The sequence below is a fragment of the Ctenopharyngodon idella genome, chromosome 11, assembly GCF_019924925.1.
Source record: "Ctenopharyngodon idella isolate HZGC_01 chromosome 11, HZGC01, whole genome shotgun sequence".
NCBI classification, from domain to species: domain Eukaryota; kingdom Metazoa; phylum Chordata; class Actinopteri; order Cypriniformes; family Xenocyprididae; genus Ctenopharyngodon; species Ctenopharyngodon idella.
Window position 1 is genome coordinate 8,800,391 of NC_067230.1, and position 20,259 is coordinate 8,820,649.

The 20,259-nt window shown below is 36.4% G+C and overlaps 1 protein-coding gene across 6 annotated transcripts in view; it reads right to left on the bottom strand.

The window, feature by feature from the left end:
- Positions 1 to 4,721: 4,721 nt before the first annotated feature.
- Positions 4,722 to 20,259, bottom strand: part of tfeb (transcription factor EB) — a 39,819-nt gene continuing 24,281 nt past the window's right edge. For 4 of the 6 annotated variants that reach the window (XM_051913469.1, XM_051913471.1, XM_051913472.1 and 1 more), the window contains 7 exons: positions 14,908 to 15,195; positions 14,061 to 14,153; positions 11,029 to 11,146; positions 10,571 to 10,627; positions 9,979 to 10,054; positions 9,706 to 9,853; positions 4,722 to 8,500 (listed from right to left, as the gene is read on the bottom strand). In XM_051913469.1, coding sequence (XP_051769429.1) covers positions 7,967 to 8,500; positions 9,706 to 9,853; positions 9,979 to 10,054; positions 10,571 to 10,627; positions 11,029 to 11,146; positions 14,061 to 14,153; positions 14,908 to 15,195 — 1,314 coding nt within the window. In that variant the 3' untranslated portion in view covers positions 4,722 to 7,966. Of the gene's footprint in view, positions 8,501 to 9,705; positions 9,854 to 9,978; positions 10,055 to 10,570; positions 10,628 to 11,028; positions 11,147 to 13,150; positions 13,320 to 14,060; positions 14,154 to 14,907; positions 15,196 to 20,259 lie in introns of those variants that run through there. The other 2 variants (XM_051913468.1, XM_051913473.1) reach the window with 2 other exon arrangements.

Genomic DNA, 20,259 nt, shown 5'->3' on the forward strand with positions numbered 1-20,259 from the left:
AGCGCACCCTAAATAAAGTTATTGTCTCTCAAAAGTAAGAGTCGACTCTGAGTCAATTAAACGAGTCGTCTGTAAAACAAATCCCAAGTCGTTTCGTTGTGACGTCAAAACGAAATATTAGCATATTGCCCACTTAAACTTTGAGGAAACCCCTCAAACACTGCAAATACCTGAATCAGTGGTTAAAATTCATCTTTACAACGATACCACAGCAGTACAGCCCGAACCTTGTGCTGTGTTCCCTTCACTTTACTGATGACCGCTTCTTCAACCTAAATACGTTCAACGAGGGATTCGCAAGCCGGTTGTTATTGAAGGATGGGTCCGTACCCAATTTATTTGGACCAGCTTCTTCCTCCTCGAATTACAACCGTTCCATAAATGGAATCTCAATTGTTACTTGCTTGTTGGGGCAATAAAATGACCTATTCGATTATTTTCCCTTTTCTCTTGTTTTTTAATGTGTTATTCTCTTCTGTCCCACTTCCGCATGCCATCTGAAAGCTCTTACAGAGCACCAAAGAGGCTTTTCTGCCAAGCACCAGAGCAGGCAGGAAATGTACAGCCCGCCCAGGCCACCTCCAGGGCAGACATGCTTCAGCAGTGCTAAAACCTTGTGGCGTAACACAAGCCCTCCTGTACCTTAATTTATGTTTTCACATTTGATTTTTCTCTTCCTCAAACTTACAAGGTTTTTTGCGAAAAAACCACAAGGAAGTATGTGCTGGTCAGGCATTTTTGCATGTGTTTTGACGACAACGAGCAGGGGGAGGAAAATAAGTTGAGGGATGAATGAAGGAATAAAGGTGTATGAGTGTTGAGGGGGGTCGGAGGGGGGATTCCAACAAGCGAGCCATAACATCTCCACACTTCAAATCTACAGGGATTTATTAGATATGGAAGTCCATTAGCATCATAAAGAACAGGCAGAGAATGGCGCTTCGCCAGGGCTGGGGCCTGAGGCAGCTTAAAGACACATGGACGTCTGGATCTGAATAAGCCGATTTGTCTTGATTTAAGCCTGAGAAGGGCTGTTTAACTCAGATATGCATCTTCAGCACTCAGAGTCTGAAGGAAGGTGAATAATCATGGGGCAGGACTTGAGAGAAGGGAGACCACCAACAGTCCACACTTGCACGGCACTTTCTTTATGCCAGTGTCCAATTTGATGCAGATGGCGGCATGGGGAATGAGTGTGTGAGTGTGTATGCGCGTCCATGTGCACGGCAGGAGAAAATACCACAGTTTTAAAGATACAATCTGCAACACCTTTTACTTTGACAGATAAAAAATACACCACACTTTCACTTTTGGATATCCAGACCTTCTTTTTTTTTTTTTTTTTTTTTTTTTTATACAGTATATCAATTTTGTGTAAGTAGTCTGCTGTTATAAAAATCTCATTGATTTACATGACAAACTATCAGAATTTCATCCTATATTTTGGCCATATAAATATCAACAACTGCAGCAAATAGCATATTTTTGCTCATTTTGAGCCTCTGAATAAAAATGTTTTTTCCACCTCAAGTGCGAGCTCTGTTTTCTCACTATATCATAGGCTACTCATACTATACATTATGAGCCATAAAGCATGATGTATCAAATATGATACAATACATAAAACATGTATGCAGGTTATGCATGTATGTAGGTTAAAAAAAAAAAGATTATTTTCTGACTATTTCATGTTAGGCATGGTAGTCAATGGGGGGGCGAGATCTGCATGGTTACAAACATTCTTCCAAATATCTTCCTTTGTGTACAGCAGAACAAAGAAATGCATACAGGTTTGGAACAACTTGAGGGGGAGTAAATAATGATGGGAGTAAATAACAGCTGATGGTCTTCAACATTTTGAAAATTTCCTCCATCTGTAGTGAAATTAAAACTTTTTTTTTTTTTACAAACAATTTTGGTAACCTTTAATACATTTAATAATTAATTTAATATGTAATATAAGAACACAAATTAATAATAATAAGCTATAAATGCATTAAATAAGTCTTTTGGAGTGTGAACAGTGTGTATTTGTATTCAGTTAGCATGCTAACCCCGGTTTAGATCAAGGCCTACATAGTGATAATTGGATGTGATTATATTTTCCTACACAAGAACTGTGTCATGTTTATCTTTACTACATGTTGAATTCTTGTTTTTCTTTAGATGCTATATCAAGAGGTCAGTTTAACTGACGCCATACATTAAAAGAAGATTAATTCGTTTCAATCTCTGTTTACAGTTCACTCATTTTAATGAAGCAACACAGTTCTCGACCAGAATGTTGCATATGCGTGAGGTGGCAAGATGACTGCAAGCTAATTATTCCTCACCTCGTCCTATTTTAAGCCTCTCTTTATCTGGGATAAACTGCCCTAATAAAATAGTATTTAAAAATAGGTTAATTGCATTGCAGTGCTGTTTCTGTAATTGTTACAGGAAATAAATGAGGTTGCGCTGAGGGAGTTTCACAGATCTCTGGTGCCCCCTAGAGGTTACAGCGTTTTTTCCCCCCCGCGCGACTGCTTTAGTCATATTGAAGATAATCTCTTGATTCACAAGTGTATGGGAAAATTAAGTGGTTATGGCAGATTAGTCAAGATTGATGCCTGAGTTAAATAATGAGTCCATGTCCACATTTAATCTATTTATACCCTTGAAACATTGGTAATTTGTGCGAAACCAAATAAGTATAGTGCTAAAGACATCAAGCTGCTGTTCATGTCATTGATATAAGACATCAGATATAATACAAGGTAAGGTATTGTTGTAAGACACAAAACAAAGAGGTCAGCTCATCTCTGATGAAAAAACATTTCCTGTTTTCAATATTATATGGTGTTAGCTAATTTTGTTTAAAACCTCAAAAATGTTTCCCAGGGTATATTTTTTATTCATTCCTCCATTTTTGTGCATGTTTCCTCTCAGCAGAGATATTTTATTTAATTACCATATATGGATGCTTTTTAAAAGTAAAAAAAGAATAGTATACTACCATTTTGCTTTACTACAGTTTCTGTAGTATATAGAATGCATACTCAGCACAGTCTATGCATGGAATAATTACCTAGCAGTGTTACTGTTAGCTAAAACCATTAAAAATTGTTTTCAGTAATAGAAATAAAGCTGAAATAAAAATTAATTGGAGCTATATTTTAATTTTAATTTTATTTTATTATTTATAAAACTAATAAAAGCACACACAATTACTAAAACTAAAACTAAAATAAAATTAAAATAAATAAAATTTAATAAAAATGGAAAATATCTACAAATATACAACAAAACTAACTCAAATAGTGATAAATCCTATACTAGTATATAAATAATACTAAAATAATACTGTTCATTTGCTAAATCATACAGCAAGAACACAACGGAATGCTGTCCCACAGTGCAATTCAAAATCTCTTTCCCAACCCCAACTAATTTGATTAAACAACCAGAAGTTGAAATTTGAAATAATCTGTATAATTAAAATAACTTTTTATAATAATATAGTAATAAATACTAAATAACTATGTGAATTAAACAAGATCATGTGACAATGCATATACTACTGATTGAAATTTTTATTATAATGCATTAAATTTAGTATGCAGTATACAATATACACTGCTCCAAATTCATTCAGCATTTAACTGACTAAATATATTCCATTCCTCACATAGTTAAAGACAATTACCTCTATTTTAATTCGGTATGCTGGTGTAGAGCGCCCTCTAATGGCACTGTCGAGAAACGTTCACATCCCGACCACCTTAAAAAAAAACATGGCTGCATCCGAAATCGCATAGGGCTACTTCAAATAAACAGTATGTGGTCATGGTGTTGCATGGCATTTGCCCCCAAAAATGAAAACTACAGAGCTTTGATCATAAAACAAAGCATCATCTTTCTAAGACATATTATTGGGAGATATTTTAATTTTATGTAAGTACTCTGCTATACTGTTATAAAAATTACAAGTTATCAGAATTTCATAATATTTTTTGGCCATATAAATATCAGCAACTACAGCAAATTACATATTTTTGCTCATTTTGGGCCTGGCTAAAATGGCTAAAGGTGATTTCTTTTCCCCCGCGAGTGTGAGCTCCGGTATCAAGGAGTACACGAGACTTGGACTATTAGCACTCGTTTGGAGAATATTGTCAGCAAAAAAAAAAAAAAGAAGAAGAAAAAAGACTAGTAAAATGTTTCATGACTACACCGTTTTTGATAAATGAATGGATGTTCTGTACACACTAAATACGGTTGTATATTCTGTTCTTTTAATTAAAATGATTAAAAACAAAACAAAACAACTGGTAGGTCAGTGAAGGTCACATGATAATGACAGCATGGCGGATGTAGTACAGTGTTCTAAAAAACTTTGCTACCAACACTGTATTTGTATTGTAGTAAGAGTAGGTTTAGGGAAGGTGTAGATGTTAAGTCTCAAACCACATTAATATAATGCTGAAAGCATAATCTGATAGGTGCTACATTTTTCGTTGTCGAATCATGCTCTCCCTGTTTTAATGGGAGGTAGCAAAATCTGACAGGGTAGCAAAAATCGTCAGAACACCGGATCACATTCGTACTACACACATTCATAGTAATTCCAAGTATAATTCAAGTAATTACTTATTAAAAATAAGTAGCTACCTACTCAAGAGTGTATGCAATTTCAGACACAGCCCATTATTAAGTGAACAAAACACACAAGCCAGTAGATATACCATCAACTTAAATACATTTAATGTGAGGTGTCATTTACTTCCAGAGAATTATGAAAAAGCAAATCCCATAAACATGACACATCCACAGTACTAAAACATTCTCAAGGCCTTCAGAGGGTTTTGGTAAAAACTTGAGACACATTCTGCTTGTATTGTCTTTCAGCATGCTGTATAATGAAATGCCAGTGTTTTTTTTTTTTTCTTTTTCTTTTTAATCATCAAGATATTTTACCAAAGCACACTCTTTACTTCAAGTGATTTATCTTCATTCTTAAATGGCAAACCTTTTCATTCTTGGTGCATGGCTAAAAAAAAAAAAAAAAAAAAAAAAAAAAAAAAAGTCACACAAGCAAAATTAGAAGCCCCTTCCTGCTATGCTATCCAAAATGCCCTTGCTTATTTTGCTACGCTACGCCTATTATAGCTAACCAAGTCAAAGATTTGCATAGAGTAACCAACTCACAATAAGAGTTGTTGGCTGGTTTAAACTTGGCTGAATTCAGTGTATGATCCAGGCAGTTAATCATACACCTGCAATAATAATGCAGAAAATACACTATCACAAAAAGTGTCTCTCCAGTATTTTCAATACTAATTCATGAGGTTTGAATGGTGCCATTTCAGCACCTATGAACTATACCTTTAAAACAATAAAGCAGTAAAACAGGGAGAGGTGGTTAATAAGACACTGGAAGAGCATCATACTGTTTCTGAGGACAGCGCATAGGTTCTATTAAAGCTCATGTTCAACACAGGCAGTTTACAAGCCACCTTAGTTTATCTGTACAATACATAAAATTCACATTCTCAAAGTTTTAATTAAAATTGAATGAAAACAATGAATCACTACTCAACAGTATCACTTTTCCTCAACTGTCTTTTTCTTAAAAAAAGGAATAAAATCAATATAAAAACAACATTACACATTGTTCTTTAAATCTCTTAAAAGCCTAATATGTTTTAACGATTCTGTACACACACGAAAAAAAAAAAAAAAAAGAAAGAAAAGAAAAATATAATATGGCTCTGCACTTGCCATTTGTATAATAGAATGGCAGAAATATGTTTATATTTCAATGGCTCGGCAGTGATATAGAAAAAAATAAAATAAAAACAGATAAATTACATTTAAATGGCTTAGTGGCATAAAACATTTGAAATAAAACTCACTTCATAAAATCTTTATAATATCAATAAAATTAAAATAGTTTTTCCAGTGCTTTGGGGAAAAAAAAAAAAAAAAAAACTATAATAATACATGTACTTTTTCTATATATTAAACTTCCTTCAGTGTACAGCTCAAAAGCTGGATCAAATTTCACGTTGATCCAGGTTCCCTGAAAGGCACCTTGGGCTGTATGAACTTCAGTTGGACAAACGGCGCTCACAGCTGTCGGCTTTATTTTACAGCATGCCAATACAAGAGGGCATTTGAGTGGGTGCTTCTTGAAGAATCCGGCCTTGGCTTTAAGGCACTTTACTAGGAGTGTGTGGCAACAGGACTAACTAGTTAATTTATGTTGTATTCTGCTGCACTGTCCACTGAACGTACTGTCACACTAGCACCTGGTCTGGTCTGTTATGCAAACAGAAGCCTGGTGTCATTGTTTCTTCCTCAACAATGACAAAAGCAGCTATAAAGCTGTGTAAAAGTAATGCTAAAATGCAATATGGAAGGTTTCTTTTGATACCTTTATTACAGGGATGTCCAATCCTGATCCTGGAGGGCTACTGCACTGTCCTGCAGAGTTTAGCTCCAAATTAAACACACCTGAAAATCAAGGTCTTACCAGGCATACTAGAAACTTCCAGGCAGGTGTGTTGAGGCTGAGGTGTGTGACAGGACAGAGTTTGGACACCCCTGCTTTATTTCCAAGTCTCTCTATATTGGTGGAGAGTCACACCAGAGTATGACCTATCCTGATCAATGAAAACATGCTGCTGTTCTCTTTTTTCTTCTTGCATTTCTCTGCATGGACATTACATTGCCTTTCCAGAGTTCCCACACACTTTAACCAATGAATTTTCTAGGACCTTTTACGTTTCAATGTGACTTTTAACAGTCATTCAGATTCAGACTGATTCACTAATGAATCATTCAGATTGTTTTGTGAACCTGTTTGTGATTGGTGGAAAAGGACTTTTGAGAATCATTCCAATTCTGACAGATTCGCCAATCAAACATTCAGACTGTTTTATGAATCTGTTTGTGATTAGTGGATAAGGGCATTAAAAAAATCATTCAAATTCAGACTGATTCGCTAATGAATCATTCAGAATGTTTTGTAAACCTGTTTGTGATTGGTGGAAAAGGACTTTTAAGAATCATTCAAATTCAGACTGATTCACTAATGAATCTTTCAGACTATTTTTGTGAATCTGTTTGGCTGACTCATTTAACCGAATAACAAAAACAAATTCACTCAAAGTCTCAAGATTGTATTAATCTAAATTAAGAAATCACAATTCCTTGATATTTCCAGATTTTCCATGGCTGTGGGAACCCTGTCCTTCCTGCTTTTTGATAAACTGTCTTAAGATAAGCTGCCTTTGCATATTGCTCTGATACAGCAGGCACTGTGTTTAAGAGCTCAGATGTGGCGGTATAATTCAAAATAAATAATAAAAAAAATGCTCCAATAATCATTTTCTGTCTGGATTTAGAGGACATTAAGTGTGTGTGAGAGTCTCACATGTGGGAAAAGACTGACGCATGTCAAAGCTAAAAATATATAATTCTAAAGATAGAGAATGTGAGTGTGTGGTTTGGACTGTTACAATTCTCGGGTGAATATATCTAAAAGGCATATTTAATTTTTTTAGACTATTTAAAAGATATACTGTTATATGGCACGGAGTATAAAAGTTCAGACTCAAAACCACTTTTTCACAGCCTTCAAGGCAATCTATATGTATCTGAGTACATATCTTTATACAAAAGTTTCAATATAAGCCAATTCTGGGTGACAGAATTCAAGCATATCAGTTCTCTTTGTTTAGTTAGTCTATATTGCATCTATCAACATGTGCATATTTTCATGTCTGTGACAATTGTGGAGCAAAAATGTTGCATGTCAGATTAAAAAAATGAAAAGGTAGCTAAACTTTAATTTCATGGTGGCAAGACGCATCAAAATCGTACCTTTCCCCATTAACAGTGTGCCAGACTAAATGTGATATCTGTGTGTGTGTACATGTCGCATCATATGAATGTGGTGCAGTGACACCCAAGACTGTCCAGGTCACAGTATGTCTGAGTCCTCAATGCTGAAGCTGCTACGGCGGCTGCTGTCAACAGAAGCCTCGGGGGACATGGCGGACAGCAGCGGGTCTCCTCCCAGCGGCGACAGGGCCTCTTCCATCAGCAAGAATCCTAGCTCACTCTTCTTTCCCATAGGTGCGACACCTCCGCCCAACGAGCCGAGGTCCCCCATGCCATCCTGATATCCCGGGATGCCGCCGTCGCACAAGTCCAGCGACTGGGCATAGTCAAAGTGCTGGGAGCTGCCCACTGCTGGGTACTGCAGTGGGGGCTGGGGGTGGAGGTGCTGGTGCTGGTGCTGGTGTTGGTGGAGTTGAGGGTGGGGCAGGGGCTGCTGCTGACCCATGTGCTGCTGATGCTGGGGGTAGTGAGGAGGGAGATGAGGCTGATGTGGGAGGTGGTTCTCTTCAGGGCTGTTCTCCTGCTTGACGAAGGGGTTTAGAACGTCAGTGTTGTTCAGGCCGGATGGAGAGGTGCTGGGGAGGCCGTGCATTCGGGCCTGCCTTTCAAGCTCCTGAAGAATAAGATCACAATCACAATAACATAATTAGTTTAACATCTCTCAAAATACCAGCTTTTTATGTATTTTTGTATAATATAAGTTGGGGTACACAATATATAAATACCATATTAGTTATGTGTCAATATTAGACTTGTTTTTATTTATTTGTATAGTTCTATATCAGTGTTATTTGAGATACTATTAAAGTTTTTATTAATAGTTTGAATTAATTTTCCATTTTCATTTTCATTTTTGTTAGTTTTAGTAATTTTTTTTTTTTTTTTTTTTAAACATGTCTATAGTTTTTTATTAATTTTTATTTCAGTTTTAGTTATTTTAGTACATCAAGTTAAACTAAAAAAAAACATGAAATGTTGCCTTGGAAACTAGCAGAAATAAAATAAGTGTAAGGTTTTTTTTATATTTTAGTTTAGTTAATGTATATTTTATTTCAAGTAACAAAATGGTTTTAGTCTTAGTTAAACTAAAATAACCCTGTTCTATATTACACACACACACACACACATATATATATATATATATATATATATATATATATATATTTACTTTTTCCATGTCCATTTCCTGTTTTTACAATCAAATTACTTGTGTTGTCATTTATTGCTCATTTAAAATTAATCATTAAAATCACTAATAATTAAATAACACTGTTAAATGTTCTCTTTAGCAAATCAAAAAGTTACCCATTTTTCATACTGTACATTATAATGTTATGATGCCTAAATTCACTTTAAAAAGACAAATATTATTTATTTTATACAATTATTAATTATTCTTTTTTATTGTTCATAACATAAAGGTAATGATTGGCAAAACAGCCTTAATTTTAGTATTGTGCATCCCTAATAAAGCTCAAGAAACATTTCTTATTATTATCAATGTTGAAAACATTTGTGCTGTTCAATATTTTTGTGGAAACATTTTTTTCAGAATTTTTTGATGAACAAAGTTCAAAAGAACAGTATTTATTTAAAATAGAAAACTTTCGTAACATTATACATAATATTTTTTATAATTTATCAAAAATAAAAATGTACAAACCCCAAACTATTAAATGGTACTGTATAGTGAGCATTAGCGAGAAAACAAAATAGGAAGAACAAGAAACTGATTCGGTTTAATATGGTTTAATGTTTATCTTGTTGCTAGGCCAATTTATTTTCCATGTGTCACATTAGTCCTAACTGATTTTTCACCTGAATGCGAAGCCACAGCTGTTTGTTGGCCATCTCCATCCTCCTGAAGTTGTTCTCCACCTCTCTGGTTCTCTGGATGTCCTTCTGCATGCGTTTAATGTACTCCACAGAGGCCCTCAGAATAGTGCCTTTATTCCAGCGCACATCCCTGAATACAAGAGGTTATAGAAGGTCAAGTGCTTAATACTACAGCTCATCTTCAAGTCTATAAAATTCACATCTGGTCAGTATGAAATTATAATTGTTTAAATGCTCAGATGAACACAAACTTACAGATCATTGGTTTTGGGAATCATGGTGCCCAGCTCCTTAATTCGATCATTGATGTTAAACCTTCTCCTTCTTTCAACTAAATGGAAAAAATAAAAAAGTTTGTTAGTATGGTAATACTAAAAATTAATAGTATTTGGACAGAATGAGGAATCACTCTTTCTCATACAGACTTTCAGTTCTTTAGCATGATGCCTGACCTTGACCATTATGTGGTCATCATTTTTTATTTGTTTTCTGACTCAATCGAATGATGGCAAATGAGCAATACTACCTTGGTGTGTAAATTGTTTATAATGCACTAGCAATATATACCCTCATGCCAAAGTGCTTGGGAACAGGCCAAGCTCTGTAGAATTACTGTCTTATTGTACAACTCCAATACTTGTGAAATGTCACAGGCAATTACATTTTAATGCCACGGCAGCAGGATCTGTCCAAGTTAACGATAGACCAAAGTATAGTGCGCTGTCAGCTAAATTTGCCCGGAGGTGGTGGTGACGGGGTGTCAATGGCAGGGCACTAGCTGAGATAGTGTACTTTAAACTGTGAGGGGTTGTAAACTGAAAGAAATGAGGGAAAAGCGCATACTCACTCAGGTTGTGGTTGTCTTTCTTCTGCCTCTCTTTAGCCATTGCCCGAGCTTCAGCATCTTGCCAAAAACAAAAGGCAATGCCATCAATCAACATGTTTTGCTATACACGCAAATGCTGTCTAAACTGGATTTATGAGGCTTTGTAATAGTGGTGGCGATAAGTAACTTTGCTTTAGAATGCTAAAATTTGCTTACATTTTATCCAGCTGGGTTATGTAATAATGTTTCTCTTGTGTCTTACAGTTGTTAAGCAGTTTCTTTTAGGCTCTGCACAAATTTCATTCTATTCATTCTAATTTCAACTATTGTTGACCACTATTGTAAAATAGTCTAAAATCTGGGAAGTCGTGCTAATAAAGAATGTGTCTAAACTTTTGATTTTGATGCCATAGCTGGAATTGTATGTGGTGTCTGTGTGTGCAGCATTACTTTGTTTTGTACAATTCTTGAGAATGTACCTGACAGTTCTCTCTTTATGGCCAGATTTGCAGGGCAGGAGTTGCTGGTCATGGCGATAGCTGATCCAGGCATACCTGGCCCCGTGTACACATCCAAATGGCTGCTGGACAGTGGGAGCTACAGTGCACAAAGAGTTATATGTCAGTCTTGGTGAGTTAAATGACAACAGCAGTATTTAAAATCTTTCTTTTTAAATTATTGAGTTTAAAAATTTAACAAAATCATGAGTACAGTTGACAAACATATTCCCTAGTATTTGAACACTACTGCATGTCCTTGCTGCAATCTATGCTTTCCTTACTGGAGAAGATACAACTAGTTTGGCATTTTGGCATTTGGTATTTTTATGAAGCTATATTCAGCGTAACTCTGGTAAATCATCACAATCAGTAGAAACCCAATAAACACTCAGCTTATCTCTAGAGCAAAGCCATAAACACTTGAGATAATGAAGATAAAACAAAAAATATCACACTCGGTTATTGCTTCTAGGTGAGAGAAATGATTGACTATGTTCTTTCTTATCCGGGTGTTTATGATTTTATACCAGTTGTATCTTTTATTCCATCTTAGTGCCTCAGTATAATTGTAAGCGAGCCGGCTATGAGCTCCTAATGAGCCGTAACAGATAAATCAGCTCAGATACCTTATCACAGAGGCTACTGTGAAGCACGAAGCCAAACAAACACAAATCAACAATAAAAAGTCAGCAAAGAGAGGGGAGCCCGTTATGCGATGCCGCAATTTCTGGTTAAATGTGCTCCCACCAATTTCTTATGATTCATACTTCGGCGAAGCATGCCTCAGTGACATACCGAGAAAACAGAAATGGCTCATTAAGCATTTCGAAAGCGATAAGATAAACTAAGAGGAAAGTGTATAAGACAGAGTGTGAACTTAAGAATGCTGCTTCCTGACAAACAATGGCAATGATTCAAAATATGTATATGCACAATGCAAAGTGTTTGACGCCCTATTGGTTTTGGGAATTCTATTCTGAGAGGCTTTTAATCACTGATCAAAGAACCAGTGATCAAAGGAGGGACATGGTCAGCAGGGTCAGAGGCGGCCTTTGCAGCCTCATTAGGAGTCGAAACCCCACCTCTTCTCCCCCATGTATTTTCTGACCTTTAAAACCCCTAATGCCCCACAGAAAAATATAGTTTGCACACTAAATATTGAGCAAAGTGGTCAATGTTCCTCATAAAATCTGAGACTGTTTGCCACTGTTCGCTTTTTTTAATGGCCTTATTACAAATCCACCAGGATTAGGGATTTAATTGTTCTGTGGATAAGCATAATAACATCATTTATCAAGGAAAACCTTCGCATATGGAAAGAATGGTAGGGGGAACATGGATCTGGTTCAGGTAAATATGTTTCTGGTAAACAGAAGAAAACCATACAGTAGCACTTCCTTATGCATGCTGATTCCTGTATGCAGGAGACCAAGTCAGAGAGTCTGCTACCAAAGATCAATCATTACAATGGAAAATAGATCCCTAGAACACTGATCAATAGGAAAATCAATCAGACGTATTCACTCAATACTGTAAAAAACAACATAATATAATATAATATAATATAATGTAATATAATATAATATAATTCTGTCATCATGTACTCCCTCTCATGTCATTCCAAACCTGTATTACTTTTTTTTTCTGCTGTGGAACACACATTTTGAAGTTTTTGTCTGAACAATTAAAAATCAGTGGAACAACATTGAACCCCACTGACTTCCACTGTGTGGACAGGTTTGGAACACCATGAGGAAATGATGACAGAATTTTAATTTATGTGTGAACTATCCCTTTAACAGTTGAAACAGTTGTACTCAGTTGCTCCCCTGCAGGTCTACCTAAATAACAGCTATAAACAACGAGGCATTTACAGATATATGAGCACAACATGCTATAAGTGTAGGGCTAAATGTGTGTGACAAGGTTACCGGTGTCCTTAAAGCGCCCATGGCATTTGCTTTTTTCTTTCTAGTCCCTCTAGTTTCCAGGAATAAGACTCAGAGAAACAAATAGCTGCAATACTAAACAACCCCACCCCCTGCTTCCTACTCAATATCGGCCTGGAGAAAGGAGAGTGATGGGAAAAAGACGGCCTTACCAGCTGAATCTTCTCTCCATCGATAACCTCCACAATAGCATAAGTTTTATTTGTGTCTTTCATATTGGCCTCTGAATCTCTCATAGCTGCACACACTTGTCGTTCACCCTCAACCTCTCCGGAGAGACTAACTTGAGCTGCCCAGGGACCTTCTCTCTTCTACTTTCTCCTAACCACTAAACACTGAACTTTCCCCTATCTGGACTTTCAGCCTCCCCTCCCCAGCCCTCTCTCTCCCAAACCTCCCCCCCTGCCTCCCCACCTTCACGAAATGCCTTGTAAACAAGTTGAACTCTAACTGAGAGCGGCTTAATTGTTAATGTTGGGCAGTTACTTTAAATACAAAGCACAGTGCTCCCACTTTCCTGATTTCCAACGCAATGTCTTCCCTTGAGTAAATCAGACCACAATTTTAAGTCAATTAAACACTTCAAATACTTAAAACATTTCCCCCAAGACATGCCAAAGGAAGCTGGCAAGGTCCTCCTAATATCGATTATCCAATACATCGAGCACAAAAAAAATCAGCAGGCAAAGTTCTCGATGAGTCTAAACAGAAAATAAATTGTTTCGAGGTTGCATGAGGAAAAAAAACAGTTGCATCATTTTAGCTTTGCTATAATTAGACGTGACTTTTGGTAATGAGACAAAGATGCTTTTCATCCCTATAACCCTGATAAAAAGCAGCACAACAAATGGATCCAGCATAATTCCTCCATTGTCAAAGAACGAGGTTGTGGGGGTTTCAAAAATAGACCTATTCAGAGGCAATAAGACGCAGACTGTGCATCATAAACAGGAATTATTCACTCAATTTTCCACTTACCTTCTGGGATTCAGCAATCTGTATTAGTCACAAGCGCCAATGTCAACGACTAAAAGGCCTGAACTGAGTGAAGTCTTTACTTACTGTGTTTGGCATCTGGACCACAGGGTCAATATAAGCCTGGATGTCATCATAACTGGACTGCAGGCTGATGATGTCATCAATAACCTCATCCATCTTGTCAAAAAAACAAATGAGGAGAATTTAGACACCTTGTAGATTTGCATTCTACAAATTATGTACACTTTCTCTTGATTATTGAAAATGTTTTTGCTATAAATTCTCCAAATAACTGTACTTAGTAAATATCTAATTATAATATCACTAGAAATTACAGATGAAAGATGTATTCCTCTAAACAGCCGTACAGACATAATCCCTCTGTAGTTTAGCTCACAAAGATTGTTAGTGTGCCACAAGCAAACATTCACTTAGTATCCTATAGGATTTGGTGGCATTGGGAGCAGAGGAAGGAAGGAAGGACCAAAGTCTGCTCCGTTCCAAAGGGCTGTCCTGCCCTGGGTTCCCTGTCACTCTTTAATCTGTAATTATACCTCCACGGCCATAATTGGCCACTTAAACTCCAATGAAAATGGAGTTAAGTTAGTTAACACTCTGACCTTTATGTGCACCAGGGTAAACAACACCCACCAGGGGTGAGAAATTAAGAAAATCATAAAGGGCATAGCGTACGAAAGATGAGCAAGACTTTGTCATTTACTGAACTTTAGGTTTCTGTGAACAGGAAGAGGAACTGTGGTGCTAAATATAAAACTGAAACAGATGTACAAACTGTAAATTAAACATGTTGTGACATCAAAATGAATCACTGATTAATTGGAAGACATGTTATGAGAAAAGTCATTAATTCAAACATGCCTAGACATGCTTCCAACCACAACCGTATGAAAACGAAGAAACACTGAATTACCTCGTTCTCATGGCTGGAGCCGATGTTGAGCATGGCCATGGGACTGTTGGGCGCACTGTTCCCAGCGGAGGTCATGAGCTGCTCAGTGCGCATGCAAGGAGAGGGCATGGATGGTTGGATGGTTCCTGTCTGACCCTGGGCCATGGTGGGTGGAGAGGGCTGTACCAAGCTTGTGACAGCGTGTACAGTCTGCTTGGTGGCATATGTGGTGGACAGGTACTCCTTGACTTGCTGCCGTTGAGACTGTCGAATGTGGTAGTCTGTGGGGTTCTCAAGATGGGTCTGCACCTGTAAAAATGATATAATATAAAATAATATAATATAATATTAGCAAGGGTGCATTCAATGAATCAAAATTGACAGTCAAGACATTTATAATGTAACAAAAATTTCTATATCAAAATTATATGCTGCTTTTTTTTAAACTTTCTTTTAATTAAAGAATCCTGAAAAAAATGTATCCACCTTATTCCTACGCCCCATGATGCTTTGCGCGAATTATGGGTGTAACTTCCGTTAAGCTGTAAACAGTCAGTGAAAGGCTCTCTCTATGAACGCAATAATACATTTTATTTTTAAACTGGGTACAATGAGATTACATTATTCTACTCACCCTTCAACCAACGAACATGAAAAGGACATTTACAAGTGTAAAAGCATCAACAAGGTACTTTCAACAGGCCATGAAAAAGCGCGATTCTTTCCACAGCAATAACGGACGGGTTAAATATATAAACTATAGTGATATATATCTGTATTATGTAATATACGTTGCCTTAATAAAAAATGTTCATGAACTTCAGCATTGCGTGCTACTATTTCAAAGTGATTTCCATCATTTTTACAGATAATAAATTGTATTTACCTGGAGAAAAGAAACCTGGAAAGAGACGTGAGGCTTTCAGGAGAAAAACGAGAGATTCTTCGTGCATTCCAGTGAATTATTAATGGGATATATATCGTAAATTATATCGGGAGAACAGACCACAAATGTGCAGTATATGTTGTCCTTTTTCATACTATTACAGCGGTATGCAAAGGCACAAAAGAAAATAATCAAGATGATAGAAAGCAGCGACTGAAAAGAGCTCTTGCCATAGATATTCTTGTTATAACATGTTACGTTAAAATATCAAGCGTTACGTTATTCTCATGATGTCTGAAAATAAAACATGAAAGAAAATTTGACAGCTCATTCAGTCAAACTGACGGATAAGCTTTATTTGTAGGGCAACCTTATGATTTGAAACAATTCGTTTCAGTCTTTTTAAATGGAAGTTCCTCAAACCGGAAGTGGAACCCATAATTCGAAACACAGTAGGCTAGTCAGGAATAAGGTGGATATCATGGTTTCCAAAAAAAAAATAAAAATAAAAAATAAATAAATAAAAAGTTACATTGAAAATAATAAATGTTTCTTGAGCACCAAATAAGCATATTAGAATGATTTCTAGAGGACCATGTTACACTGAAACTGGGGAAATGGCTGCTGAAAATTTTGCAATTTTTTTAATATATTTGATTAGAAAACAGTAATATTTCTCAATTTTTGATCAAATAAATGAAGACTTGGTCAGCATGAGAGATTTCAAAAACAGATAAAATCATACCGACTCCAAACTTATGGTAGCCTAGTGGAAATGTCTTGCATTGACTTGCATTTTCTCACTCACACACTTGCATTTTCAACTCACACACTGAGTATTAAACACAAAATCATCTTGCAATATCAGTGGAAAGTGGATTTTTTTACTGTCACCATTACACATTAGAAATAAAATCAAGCCAAAGCCTGTTTTAGAGCCACAGTCATGGATAGTTATGTAACTGTGGAGTTTAAATCTAGGCATGTACGGGGCACACAGAGGCCAGAAAGAGCCTCTAGAGGTTCAATGAATCACACAGGCAACTGCTGGTGGAGGTTCAGAGCGGGGGTGATGTCTGACTGGACTGGCCTCATTCTTTCACTTCAAAGCCAGACTGTCTTTAATTGAGTGATTTAGTACAAAAAAACCCCCTGACATTTGATAAAATGTGCGATAAATGTGCAGTGATGAAGAAAAAGGATTTAAGTGTTAACAAAGCAACATATTATCTCATATTTGAGCAAGCATGCATATCAACAAAACTGAGTTCCAATGCCTGAAGACTAATGGAAAATATTAGCCATAATACACCAACCACATTCCTGAATGAAAACAAAGCCTCAGGATTAGTGGATGAAAGCATTTACACTTCAGCTTCCAAATTATTCAATTTCAGTTGCTTGTATTATTTAACTGAAAGATTAAAGAACATGATGGAGCAAGTAAAACTTTTATAGGCAATGTAAGTGAAGAATAAAGGACTCCAATTTACACACACAAGCTGTAAACCGGGGACACTGTCTGGGAGGGCAATTCCCTGGTGTTAAACCTCTCCATGAAGGTTATGTAAAGGAATTTTGGGTAAGGCCAGTTGCTCTGAGCTCTCAGAGGTGAAATTACAGAAGGTTAGTTGTGGTTAGAAGTGCATCTAACATGGAGCTCTTCATTACATATTTTTATTCGATCTAGGAACGGTGCTGGTAAATGTCCAGCTTAATTATATGCACTGTGTGAAACAGGAGCTACTGTTGCTTAATCTTGAGGTGACACATGGTTGGCTGCATGGGAAGTTAGCAACAACATGCTAGTGGCACATGTTATTGCCACTTACATTTAAGAAACACTACAGTGTAGCTATTATATCTCATGATGACCCTACTTTGGTCTGAGCAAAACAGAGGTTTATGCAAACAGAATCTGTTTGGCTCAGTTAAACATAACTACATAACTCAATCTTTACGCTCTCTGAAAAATTGTCTAAAAATTGTACCTTTAGGGGTACATCAGCTTGTCACTAGGGTCATACCCTTAAAAGGATATCTTTGTATCTTTTTTTTTACCCCTAAAAGGTGCATATTATTACCTTAGAGTTGCAATACGTACCTTAAGGTAATACTACAAAGCTTTAAGGGGTAAATAAGGTAACCTTTTAAGGGTATTGTCCCAGTGACAAGCTAATACCCCTAAACAAAGGTACAATTTTTGCACATTTTTTTCTGAGAGTGTAAAGATTGAGTCGACTATTACTTTATGATATATATACAGATTATTTTAATGTCTGAGATATGCCAAAGAGATGTCATTTTTTTTAAAAAAAATTTAATTTAAACTGAATTTAAATTATACACTACTGTTGAAATGTTTGGGGTCAGTAATATTTTTCAGTAAGGATGCATAAAGTTGATCAGAAGTGACAGTAAAGACATGTTTATTTATAAGATTTCTATTTCAAATAAATGCTGTTCTTTTGAACATTCTATTCGTCAAAGAATCCTGAATAAAATGTATCACGATTTCCACAAAATATATTAAGCAGCACAACTGTTTTCAATGTTTCTTGAGCACCAAATCAGCATATTAGAATGATTTCTGAAGGATCATGTGACACTGAAGACTGGAGTAATGATGCTGAAAATTCAGCTTTGCCATCACAGGAATAAATAACATTTTAAAATATATTAGACTATAAAATAGCAGTTTTTAATTGTAATAATCTTTCACAATATTACAGCTCTTACTGTACTTTTGATCAAACAAATGCAGACTTGGTGAGCATATTCAGCATAAGAGACTTCTACCAAAAACATCTTACTGACCCCAGAAGTTTGAACGGTAGTAAAAGTAGTTTTATTTATTCTTGTAAACACAATTAAATGATCTCTAATGTTAACACTCCCTAAATCTGATGCTCAGTTTGAATGATTCCGTTAATTTGTCAGAAATTATTGTCTTGGAGGAAGATGAACAAACCTTAATGTTTTTAGTCGCCTACCACACATAAAGTTGTTGAGCAAGTAACTGAACTGATAACAGAGCCTCATTCGGAGAAGCGCAAGAAGGCTCCAAAGATGAGCTACAGTACATGAAATAACTCTACAATAAATTCCACAACCTCAACTTTCTAAAGCTTTACAGAAAACTGGGGGGATGTTTTGTCAGGCTCTGGAAGAAGAAAGAAAGCAGCTGTTCTAAAAAAAACATCTGGATAAAAACTTCTTGTAGGTGAAGTACGAAGTTTCATAACATCACACACACCCAAACTCAAAATTCCATGTGTGTACACTGAGCACAGAGTCGTGTTTTTAAACTAACTAACTGATAACAATCCATGATAACAGATGGAATCAGACAGAATCCTGTCACCTGTAAGAATGTCTTCCTGTGTGTTATCTCTGTATAGGTCATGTCCGAGCAGCCCTTTTTTTCTGTCTTTTTCCTCTTACCTGGCTGCTGTTCCACCGCATTCTTCTACAAATATTCCTCACTTTGTTTTTGATCTTGGTTGAAATGTAATCCGGCACACCAAAGCCGTGGTCAGTCCTGCACGACCCACTGACTTCTGGACTTTGCCCACTACTCTTTCACCGCAACACGAGAGGAGATTACTAGAGTACCTAATCTTGCCTAATTTGGTCTTCGTGCACTCCTTAGAACTCATTCATCCAGTTGGGACCACTAGGGTGGCCAGAGCGCTAGACTACCCAATGGAAGGCAAGATTAGTGTCTCATGGGGGAGCCCATTCATACCACAGAACACACAGCTGCACAATGATTAGAGGGAATTTGACAAGATTTAAGGGAGAAGGCATTTCTTATCTTAGCAAAGTATTTCCACAAACACCTACTCTATGTATCACGGTTATCATGAAAACCAACTAATAGACACTTTCACATTTCCGGGGTTCTTTCCGGGGTTGTCATAGTTGGGTAAACTTCTATGGTGGTGAACAGAAACTACAACAAATATAATTTTTGCATTCCCATTTGAAACAATAGTAATCATGAATCATGTAACATGATTTACTGTTTGCGGTAGTCAATTTAGTGGTATTTGCGCCATTATTTATCGCCCCAAAAAAGCATGTCTTAACTGATTTTACACCTGTCATTTGCACATTCCCAGTAGATCACTCGCAGAACTTTCCACTTTCATCTGTGCTTTTATTAGATTGTGGCTGTTCAGTAAATCTGACCCAAAGTAGTCTTATTACATTTTTTTAAAAATGAAAATATAAAAAACTTTGCTAAATTTACAATATTGTGGCATTCTCTTGCACTCATGACAGGTATCAACAAATGACTCATAATAGTTAAAGGGTCAGTTCACCCAAAAATGAAAAGTATCCCATAATTTACTTACCCTCAAGCCATCCTAGGTGTATATGGCTATCTTCTTTAAGTCAAACACAATCAATATTATATTAAAAATATTCTGGGCTCTCGCGGTTAAAACAAATAGGGCTGGGCAACAAACTCAAGCTCCACC